Consider the following 10,968-nt stretch of genomic DNA (forward strand, 5'->3'; position numbering starts at 1 on the left):
GGGGCGGTACTGAGGGAGCGCCGCACTGTCGGAGGGGCGGTACTGAGGGAGCGCCGCACTGTCGGAGGGGCGGTACTGAGGGAGCGCCGCACTGTCGGAGGGGCGGTACTGAGGGAGCGCCGCACTGTCGGAGGGGCGGTACTGAGGGAGCGCCGCACTGTCGGAGGGGCGGTACTGAGGGAGCCCCGCACTGTCGGAGGGGCGGTACTGAGGGAGCCCCGCACTGTCGGAGGGGCGGTACTGAGGGAGCGCCGCACTGTCGGAGGGGCGGTACTGAGGGAGCGCCGCACTGTCGGAGGGGCGGTACTGAGGGAGCGCCGCACTGTCGGAGGGGCGGTACTGAGGGAGCGCCGCACTGTCGGAGGGGCGGTACTGAGGGAGCGCCGCACTGTCGGAGGGGCGGTACTGAGGGAGCGCCGCACTGTCGGAGGGGCGGTACTGAGGGAGCGACGCACTGCCGGAGGGGCGGTACTGAGGGAGCGACGCGAGCTGGTGAAAGGCGCCCGCGTAAGTTCAAGCTCACGCTTTCTTTATACTCACAAAGCTCAGCTTCTTGGCCATCTTGACCTGAGACACGATGCCTCCGCGGACGTAATCAGAGAATCCTGAAGTATCACAGATACTAAAAGTGTACGGACCTGCAAAAAGGGGAAGAGGCAACGATTGAGCAGACCTAGGCCGATATTCTCTGCCATTTACAAGAACGAGAGGCGGTTTCATTGAAACATACAAAATTCTCACAAGGATTGACAGGATAGATGCAGGGAGGGTGTTTCTCCCCCGGGGCTGGGGAGTCTAGAACCAGGAGTCACACAGTCTCAGGATAAGGGGTCGGCCATTTAGGACGGAGATGAGGAGGAATTTCTTCACTGGGAGGGTGGTGAATCTTTGGAGTTCTCTGCCCCAGAGGGCTGTGGAGGCTCAGTCGTTGTGTATTCAAGCCAAGCGCTCTACTCGGAACTCCTTCATGGTAAACGAGCCAAAGGTGGGCAGAGGAAACGTTACAAGGGACCACCCTCAAAGCCTCCCTGATAAAGTGCAACATCCCCACCGACACCTGGGAGTCCCTGGGCCCAAAGACCAGTCCGCCCTAAGTGGAGGGAGTGCATCCGGGAGGGCGCTGAGCACCTGGAGTCTCGTCGCCGAGAGCGTGCAGAAACCAAGCGCAGGCAGCGGAAGGAGCGTGCGGCATACATAGAAAATAGGTGCAGGAGTAGGCCATTCGGCCCTTCGAGCCTGCACCACCATTCAATATGATCATGGCTGATCATGCAACTTCAGTACCCCATTCCTGCTTTCTCTCCATACCCCTTGGTCCCTTTAGCCGTAAGGGCCACATCTAACTCCCTTTTGAATATATCTAACGAACTGGCCCCAACAACTTTCTGTGGTAGAGAATTCCACAGGTTCACAATTATGAGTGAAGAAGTTTCTCCTCATCTCAGTCCTAAATGGCTTACCCCTTATCCTTAGACTGTGACCCCTGGTTCTGGACTGCCCCAACATCGGGAACATTCTTCCTGCATCTAATCCCTTCAGAATTTTATATGTTTCTATGAGATCCCCTCTCATTCTTCTAAATTCCAGTGAATATAAGCCTAGTCGATCCAGTCTTTCATATATGTCAGTCCTGCCATCCCGGGAATCAGTCTGGTGAACCTTCGCTGCACTCCCTCAATAGCAAGAACGTCCTTCCTCAGATTAGGAGACCAAAACTGCACACAATATTCCAGGTGAGACCTCACCAAGGCCCTGTACAACTGCAGTAAGACCTCCCTGCTCCTATACTCAAATCCTCTCGCTATGAAGGCCAACATGCCATTTGCCTTCACCGCCTGCTGTACCTGCATGCCAACTTTCAATGACTGATATACTATGACACCCAGGTCTCATTGTACCTCCCCTTTTCCTAATCTGTCACTATTCAGATAATATTCTGCCTTCGTGTTTTTGCCCCCAAAGTGGATAACCTCACATTTATCCACATTATACTGCATCTGCCAAGTATTTGCCCACTCACCTAACCTGTCCAAGTCACCCTGCAGCCTCTTAGCATCCTCCTCACAGCTCACACCGCCACCCAACAGGTATAGAGGACAAAAGCAAGGAAGTTATGATGAACCTTTATAAAACACGGGTTCGGCCTCAACTGGAGTATTGTGTCCAATTCTGGCACCATACTTTAGGGAGGATGTGAAGGCCTTACCGAGAGGGCACAGAAAGGATTGGCCAGAATGGTCCCGGGGGATGAGGGACTTCAGTGACGGGGAGAGACTGGAGAAGCTGGGGTCGTTCTCCTTGGAGCAGAGAAGGTTGAGGGGAGATTTGATCGAGGGTGTTCAAAATCACGAGGGGTGTGTGGACAGAGTAAGATCGAGGGAGACCGTTCCCATTGGCGGAAGGGTGGAGAACCAGAGGACGCAGATTTAAGGCAATCGGCAGAAAGGCCACACGAGGAACAACTTGTTTTCCGCAGCGAGTGGGGTTCGGTTCGGGAACGCGCTGCCCGAGAGGGCGACGGAGGCAGACTCAATCGCGGCTTTCAATAGGGAGTTGGAGAAGTAGCTGAAGGAATTTTATTTTACAGGGCTACGGGGAAAGGGCAGGGGGGGGGGGGGGGGGACTGGCTGAGGGGCGCTTGCAGAGAGCCGGCACGGGCTCGACGGGCCGAATGGCTTACTGCGGTGTTGGTAATTGGGGTTACAGCTGTGCCTCAGCGGGTAGCACTCGCGCCTCGGAGTCAGAAGGTTGTGGGTTCAAGTCCCCACGACAGGAACCTGTCGAGGCCCTCCCCCGTCCTGCGAGAGAACAGCTCCGCAGGTTGGGCTACAAGAGAATTGCAGCGGTGCACATCTTCAAGACCCTGGTCGTTGTTGCGGAGCGGCGAGAGATCGGGGCGGAGGAGGGGCGAGAGATCGGGGCGGAGGAGGGGCGAGAGATCGGGGCGGAGGAGGGGCGAGAGATCGGGGCGGAGGAGGGGCGAGAGATCGGGGCGGAGGAGGGGCGAGAGATCGGGGGCGGAGGAGGGGCGAGAGATCGGGGCGGAGGAGCATCGAGAGATCGGGGCGGAGGAGCGGCGACAGATCGGGGCGGAGGAGCGGCGACAGATCGGGGCGGAGGAGCGGCGACAGATCGGGGCGGAGGAGCGGCGACAGATCGGGGCGGAGGAGCGGCGAGAGATCGGGGCGGAGGAGCGGCGAGAGATCGGGGCGGAGGAGCGGCGAGAGATCGGGGGCGGAGGAGGGGCGAGAGATCGGGGCGGAGGAGCATCGAGAGATCGGGGCGGAGGAGCGGCGAGAGATCGGGGCGGAGGAGCGGCGAGAGATCGGGGCGGAGGAGCGGCGAGAGATCGGGGCGGAGGAGCGGCGAGAGATCGGGGCGGAGGAGCGGCGAGAGATCGGGGCGGAGGAGCGGCGAGAGATCGGGGCGGAGGAGCGGCGAGAGATCGGGGCGGAGGAGCGGCGAGAGATCGGGGCGGAGGAGCGGCGAGAGATCGGGGCGGAGGAGCGGCGAGAGATCGGGGCGGAGGAGCGGCGAGAGATCGGGGCGGAGGAGCGGCGAGAGATCGGGGCGGAGGAGCGGCGAGAGATCGGGGCGGAGGAGCGGCGAGAGATCGGGGCGGAGGAGCGGCGAGAGATCGGGGCGGAGGAGCGGCGAGAGATCGGGGCGGAGGAGCGGCGAGAGATCGGGGCGGAGGAGCGGCGAGAGATCGGGGCGGAGGAGCGGCGAGAGATCGGGGCGGAGGAGCGGCGAGAGATCGGGGCGGAGGAGCGGCGAGAGATCGGGGCGGAGGAGCGGCGAGAGATCGGGGCGGAGGAGCGGCGAGAGATCGGGGCGGAGGAGCGGCGAGAGATCGGGGCGGAGGAGCGGCGAGAGATCGGGGCGGAGGAGCGGCGAGAGATCGGGGCGGAGGAGCGGCGAGAGATCGGGGCGGAGGAGCGGCGAGAGATCGGGGCGGAGGAGCGGCGAGAGATCGGGGCGGAGGAGCGGCGAGAGATCGGGGCGGAGGAGCGGCGAGAGATCGGGGCGGAGGAGCGGCGAGAGATCGGGGCGGAGGAGCGGCGAGAGATCGGGGCGGAGGAGCGGCGAGAGATCGGGGCGGAGGAGCGGCGAGAGATCGGGGCGGAGGAGCGGCGAGAGATCGGGGCGGAGGAGCGGCGAGAGATCGGGGCGGAGGAGCGGCGAGAGATCGGGGCGGAGGAGCGGCGAGAGATCGGGGCGGAGGAGCGGCGAGAGATCGGGGCGGAGGAGCGGCGAGAGATCGGGGCGGAGGAGCGGCGAGAGATCGGGGCGGAGGAGCGGCGAGAGATCGGGGCGGAGGAGCGGCGAGAGATCGGGGCGGAGGAGCGGCGAGAGATCGGGGCGGAGGAGCGGCGAGAGATCGGGGCGGAGGAGCGGCGAGAGATCGGGGCGGAGGAGCGGCGAGAGATCGGGGCGGAGGAGCGGCGAGAGATCGGGGCGGAGGAGCGGCGAGAGATCGGGGCGGAGGAGCGGCGAGAGATCGGGGCGGAGGAGCGGCGAGAGATCGGGGCGGAGGAGCGGCGAGAGATCGGGGCGGAGGAGCGGCGAGAGATCGGGGCGGAGGAGCGGCGAGAGATCGGGGCGGAGGAGCGGCGAGAGATCGGGGCGGAGGAGCGGCGAGAGATCGGGGCGGAGGAGCGGCGAGAGATCGGGGCGGAGGAGCGGCGAGAGATCGGGGCGGAGGAGCGGCGAGAGATCGGGGCGGAGGAGCGGCGAGAGATCGGGGCGGAGGAGCGGCGAGAGATCGGGGCGGAGGAGCGGCGAGAGATCGGGGCGGAGGAGCGGCGAGAGATCGGGGCGGAGGAGCGGCGAGAGATCGGGGCGGAGGAGCGGCGAGAGATCGGGGCGGAGGAGCGGCGAGAGATCGGGGCGGAGGAGCGGCGAGAGATCGGGGCGGAGGAGCGGCGAGAGATCGGGGCGGAGGAGCGGCGAGAGATCGGGGCGGAGGAGCGGCGAGAGATCGGGGCGGAGGAGCGGCGAGAGATCGGGGCGGAGGAGCGGCGAGAGATCGGGGCGGAGGAGCGGCGAGAGATCGGGGCGGAGGAGCGGCGAGAGATCGGGGCGGAGGAGCGGCGAGAGATCGGGGCGGAGGAGCGGCGAGAGATCGGGGCGGAGGAGCGGCGAGAGATCGGGGCGGAGGAGCGGCGAGAGATCGGGGCGGAGGAGCGGCGAGAGATCGGGGCGGAGGAGCGGCGAGAGATCGGGGCGGAGGAGCGGCGAGAGATCGGGGCGGAGGAGCGGCGAGAGATCGGGGCGGAGGAGCGGCGAGAGATCGGGGCGGAGGAGCGGCGAGAGATCGGGGCGGAGGAGCGGCGAGAGATCGGGGCGGAGGAGCGGCGAGAGATCGGGGCGGAGGAGCGGCGAGAGATCGGGGCGGAGGAGCGGCGAGAGATCGGGGCGGAGGAGCGGCGAGAGATCGGGGCGGAGGAGCGGCGAGAGATCGGGGCGGAGGAGCGGCGAGAGATCGGGGCGGAGGAGCGGCGAGAGATCGGGGCGGAGGAGCGGCGAGAGATCGGGGCGGAGGAGCGGCGAGAGATCGGGGCGGAGGAGCGGCGAGAGATCGGGGCGGAGGAGCGGCGAGAGATCGGGGCGGAGGAGCGGCGAGAGATCGGGGCGGAGGAGCGGCGAGAGATCGGGGCGGAGGAGCGGCGAGAGATCGGGGCGGAGGAGCGGCGAGAGATCGGGGCGGAGGAGCGGCGAGAGATCGGGGCGGAGGAGCGGCGAGAGATCGGGGCGGAGGAGCGGCGAGAGATCGGGGCGGAGGAGCGGCGAGAGATCGGGGCGGAGGAGCGGCGAGAGATCGGGGCGGAGGAGCGGCGAGAGATCGGGGCGGAGGAGCGGCGAGAGATCGGGGCGGAGGAGCGGCGAGAGATCGGGGCGGAGGAGCGGCGAGAGATCGGGGCGGAGGAGCGGCGAGAGATCGGGGCGGAGGAGCGGCGAGAGATCGGGGCGGAGGAGCGGCGAGAGATCGGGGCGGAGGAGCGGCGAGAGATCGGGGCGGAGGAGCGGCGAGAGATCGGGGCGGAGGAGCGGCGAGAGATCGGGGCGGAGGAGCGGCGAGAGATCGGGGCGGAGGAGCGGCGAGAGATCGGGGCGGAGGAGCGGCGAGAGATCGGGGCGGAGGAGCGGCGAGAGATCGGGGCGGAGGAGCGGCGAGAGATCGGGGCGGAGGAGCGGCGAGAGATCGGGGCGGAGGAGCGGCGAGAGATCGGGGCGGAGGAGCGGCGAGAGATCGGGGCGGAGGAGCGGCGAGAGATCGGGGCGGAGGAGCGGCGAGAGATCGGGGCGGAGGAGCGGCGAGAGATCGGGGCGGAGGAGCGGCGAGAGATCGGGGCGGAGGAGCGGCGAGAGATCGGGGCGAGGAGCGGCGAGAGATCGGGGCGGAGGAGCGGCGAGAGATCGGGGCGGAGGAGCGGCGAGAGATCGGGGCGGAGGAGCGGCGAGAGATCGGGGCGGAGGAGCGGCGAGAGATCGGGGCGGAGGAGCGGCGAGAGATCGGGGCGGAGGAGCGGCGAGAGATCGGGGCGGAGGAGCGGCGAGAGATCGGGGCGGAGGAGCGGCGAGAGATCGGGCGGAGGAGCGGCGAGAGATCGGGGCGGAGGAGCGGCGAGAGATCGGGGCGGAGGAGCGGCGAGAGATCGGGGCGGAGGAGCGGCGAGAGATCGGGGCGGAGGAGCGGCGAGAGATCGGGGCGGAGGAGCGGCGAGAGATCGGGGGCGGAGGAGCGGCGAGAGATCGGGGCGGAGGAGCGGCGAGAGATCGGGGCGGAGGAGCGGCGAGAGATCGGGGCGGAGGAGCGGCGAGAGATCGGGGCGGAGGAGCGGCGAGAGATCGGGGCGGAGGAGCGGCGAGAGATCGGGGCGGAGGAGCGGCGAGAGATCGGGGCGGAGGAGCGGCGAGAGATCGGGGCGGAGGAGCGGCGAGAGATCGGGGCGGAGGAGCGGCGAGAGATCGGGGCGGAGGAGCGGCGAGAGATCGGGGCGGAGGAGCGGCGAGAGATCGGGGCGGAGGAGCGGCGAGAGATCGGGGCGGAGGAGCGGCGAGAGATCGGGGCGGAGGAGCGGCGAGAGATCGGGGCGGAGGAGCGGCGAGAGATCGGGGCGGAGGAGCGGCGAGAGATCGGGGCGGAGGAGCGGCGAGAGATCGGGGCGGAGGAGCGGCGAGAGATCGGGGCGGAGGAGCGGCGAGAGATCGGGGCGGAGGAGCGGCGAGAGATCGGGGCGGAGGAGCGGCGAGAGATCGGGGCGGAGGAGCGGCGAGAGATCGGGGCGGAGGAGCGGCGAGAGATCGGGGCGGAGGAGCGGCGAGAGATCGGGGCGGAGGAGCGGCGAGAGATCGGGGCGGAGGAGCGGCGAGAGATCGGGCGGAGGAGCGGCGAGAGATCGGGGCGGAGGAGCGGCGAGAGATCGGGGCGGAGGAGCGGCGAGAGATCGGGGCGGAGGAGCGGCGAGAGATCGGGGCGGAGGAGCGGCGAGAGATCGGGGCGGAGGAGCGGCGAGAGATCGGGGCGGAGGAGCGGCGAGAGATCGGGGGCGGAGGAGCGGCGAGAGATCGGGGCGGAGGAGCGGCGAGAGATCGGGGCGGAGGAGCGGCGAGAGATCGGGGCGGAGGAGCGGCGAGAGATCGGGGCGGAGGAGCGGCGAGAGATCGGGGCGGAGGAGCGGCGAGAGATCGGGGCGGAGGAGCGGCGAGAGATCGGGGCGGAGGAGCGGCGAGAGATCGGGGCGGAGGAGCGGCGAGAGATCGGGGCGGAGGAGCGGCGAGAGATCGGGGCGGAGGAGCGGCGAGAGATCGGGGCGGAGGAGCGGCGAGAGATCGGGGGCGGAGGAGCGGGGCGAGAGATCGGGGCGGAGGAGCGGGGGCGAGAGATCGGGGCGGAGGAGCGGGGGCGAGAGATCGGGGGCGGAGGAGCGGGGGCGAGAGATCGGGGCGGAGGAGCGGGGGCGAGAGATCGGGGCGGAGGAGAGAGATCGGGGCGGAGGAGCGGGGCGAGAGATCGGGGGCGGAGGAGCGGGGGCGAGAGATCGGGGGCGGAGGAGCGGGGGCGAGAGATCGGGGGCGGAGGAGCGGGGGCGAGAGATCGGGGGCGGAGGAGCGGGGGCGAGAGATCGGGGGCGGAGGAGCGGGGGCGAGAGATCGGGGCGGAGGAGCGGGGGCGAGAGATCGGGGGCGGAGGAGCGGGGGCGAGAGATCGGGGGCGGAGGAGCGGGGGCGAGAGATCGGGGGCGGAGGAGCGGGGGCGAGAGATCGGGGGCGGAGGAGCGAGATCGGGGGCGGAGGCGAGAGATCGGGGGCGGAGGCGAGAGATCGGGGGCGGAGGCGAGAGATCGGGGGGCGGGGCGAGAGATCGGGGGCGGAGGCGAGAGATCGGGGGCGGAGGCGAGAGATCGGGGGCGGAGGCGAGAGATCGGGGCGGCGGGGCGGAGGCGAGAGATCGGGGGCGGAGGCGAGAGATCGGGGGCGGAGGCGAGAGATCGGGGGCGGAGGCGAGAGTCGGGGGCGGAGGCGAGAGATCGGGGGCGGAGGCGAGAGATCGGGGGCGGAGGCGAGAGATCGGGGGCGGAGGCGAGAGATCGGGGGCGGAGGCGAGAGATCGGGGGCGGAGGCGAGAGATCGGGGGCGGAGGCGAGAGATCGGGGGCGGAGGCGAGAGATCGGGGGCGGAGGCGAGAGATCGGGGGCGGAGGCGAGAGATCGGGGGCGGAGGCGAGAGATCGGGGGCGGAGGCGAGAGATCGGGGGCGGAGGCGAGAGATCGGGGGCGGAGGCGAGAGATCGGGGGCGGAGGCGAGAGATCGGGGGCGGAGGCGAGAGATCGGGGGCGGAGGCGAGAGATCGGGGGCGGAGGCGAGAGATCGGGGGCGGAGGCGAGAGATCGGGGCGGGAGGCGAGAGATCGGGGGCGGAGGCGAGAGATCGGGGGCGGAGGCGAGAGATCGGGGGCGGAGGCGAGAGATCGGGGGCGGAGGCGAGAGATCGGGGGCGGAGGCGAGAGATCGGGGGCGGAGGCGAGAGATCGGGGGCGGAGGCGAGAGATCGGGGGCGGAGGCGAGAGATCGGGGGCGGAGGCGAGAGATCGGGGGCGGAGGCGAGAGATCGGGGCGGAGGCGAGAGATCGGGGGCGGAGGCGAGAGATCGGGGGCGGAGGCGAGAGATCGGGGGCGGAGGCGAGAGATCGGGGGCGGAGGCGAGAGATCGGGGGCGGAGGCGAGAGATCGGGGGCGGAGGCGAGAGATCGGGGGCGGAGGCGAGAGATCGGGGGCGGAGGCGAGAGATCGGGGGCGGAGGCGAGAGATCGGGGGCGGAGGCGAGAGATCGGGGGCGGAGGCGAGAGATCGGGGGCGGAGGAGCGGGGCGAGAGATCGGGGGCGAGAGATCGGGGGCGGAGGAGCGGGGGCGAGAGATCGGGGGCGGAGGAGCGGCGAGAGATCGGGTGCGGAGGGGGGGCGAGGAGCGGGCGGGGCAGGCGAGAGATCGGGGCGGAGGAGCGGGGGCGAGAGATCGGGGGCGGAGGAGCGGGGGCGAGAGATCGGGGGCGGAGGAGCGGGGGCGAGAGATCGGGGGCGGAGAGACGGGGCGAGAGATCGGGGCGGAGAGTCGGGGGCGAGAGATCGGGGGCGGAGGAGCGGGGGCGAGAGATCGGGGCGGAGGAGCGGGGGCGAGAGATCGGGGGCGGAGGAGCGGGGGCGAGAGATCGGGGGCGGAGGAGCGGCGAGAGATCGGGGCGGGAGGCGAGAGATCGGGGGCGGAGGAGCGGGGGCGAGAGATCGGGGGCGGAGGAGCGGGGGCGAGAGATCGGGGGCGGAGGAGCGGGGGCGAGAGATCGGGGGCGGAGGAGCGGGGGCGAGAGATCGGGGGCGGAGGAGCGGGGCGAGAGATCGGGGGCGGAGGAGCGGGGGCGAGAGATCGGGGGCGGAGGAGCGGGGCGAGAGATCGGGGCGGAGGCGAGAGATCGGGGCGGAGGAGCGGGGGCGAGAGATCGGGGCGGAGGAGCGGGGGCGAGAGATCGGGGCGGAGGAGCGGGGGCGAGAGATCGGGGGCGGAGGAGCGGGGGCGAGAGATCGGGGCGGAGGAGCGGGGGCGAGAGATCGGGGGCGGAGGAGCGGGGGCGAGAGATCGGGGCGGAGGAGCGGGGGCGAGAGATCGGGGGCGGAGGAGCGGGGGCGAGAGATCGGGGGCGGAGGAGCGGGGGCGAGAGATCGGGGGCGGAGGAGCGGGGGCGAGAGATCGGGGCGGAGGAGCGGGGGCGAGAGATCGGGGGCGGAGGAGCGGGGGCGAGAGATCGGGGGCGGAGGAGCGGGGGCGAGAGATCGGGGGCGGAGGAGCGGGGGCGAGAGATCGGGGGCGGAGGAGCGGGGGCGAGAGATCGGGGGCGGAGGAGCGGGGGCGAGAGATCGGGGGCGGAGGAGCGGGGGCGAGAGATCGGGGGCGGAGGAGCGGGGCGAGAGATCGGGGGCGGGGAGCGGAGGCGAGAGATCGGGGGCGGGGGAGCGGGGGCGGAGGAGCGGGGGCGGAGGAGCGGGGCGGAGGGAGCGGGGCGGAGGAGCGGGGGCGGAGGAGCGGGGGCGGAGGAGCGGGGGCGGAGGAGCGGGGCGGAGGAGCGGGCGGAGGAGCGGGGGCGGAGGAGCGGGGGCGGAGGAGCGGGGGCGGAGGAGCGGGGCGGAGGAGCGGGGCGGAGGAGCGGGGGCGAGAGATCGGGGGCGAGAGGAGCGGGGGCGAGAGATCGGGGGCGGAGGAGCGGGGGCGAGAGATCGGGGCGGAGGAGCGGGGGCGAGAGATCGAGGGCGGAGGGAGAATCGGGGCGGAGGAGGCGGGGGCGAGAGATCGGGGGCGGAGGAGCGGGGGCGAGAGATCGGGGGCGGAGATCGGGGGCGGGAGATCGGGGCGGAGGAGCGGGGGCGGAGGAGCGGGGGCGGAGGAGCGGGGCGGAGGAGCGGGGGCGGAGGAGCG

General features: G+C 70.6%; 1 protein-coding gene across 1 annotated transcript in view; it reads right to left on the reverse strand.

Annotated features, from left to right (window-relative positions):
- Window positions 1–10,968, reverse strand: part of LOC139240483 (ubiquitin-like modifier-activating enzyme 1) — a 52,389-nt gene that overhangs the window by 35,563 nt on the left and 5,858 nt on the right. The window contains exon 3 of the mRNA XM_070869018.1: window positions 541–638. Within this exon, the coding sequence (XP_070725119.1) occupies window positions 541–638 (98 nt within the window). The remainder of the gene's footprint in view (window positions 1–540; window positions 639–10,968) is intronic.

Source organism: Pristiophorus japonicus, chromosome 32 (assembly GCF_044704955.1).
Source record: "Pristiophorus japonicus isolate sPriJap1 chromosome 32, sPriJap1.hap1, whole genome shotgun sequence".
NCBI lineage: Eukaryota > Metazoa > Chordata > Chondrichthyes > Pristiophoridae > Pristiophorus > Pristiophorus japonicus.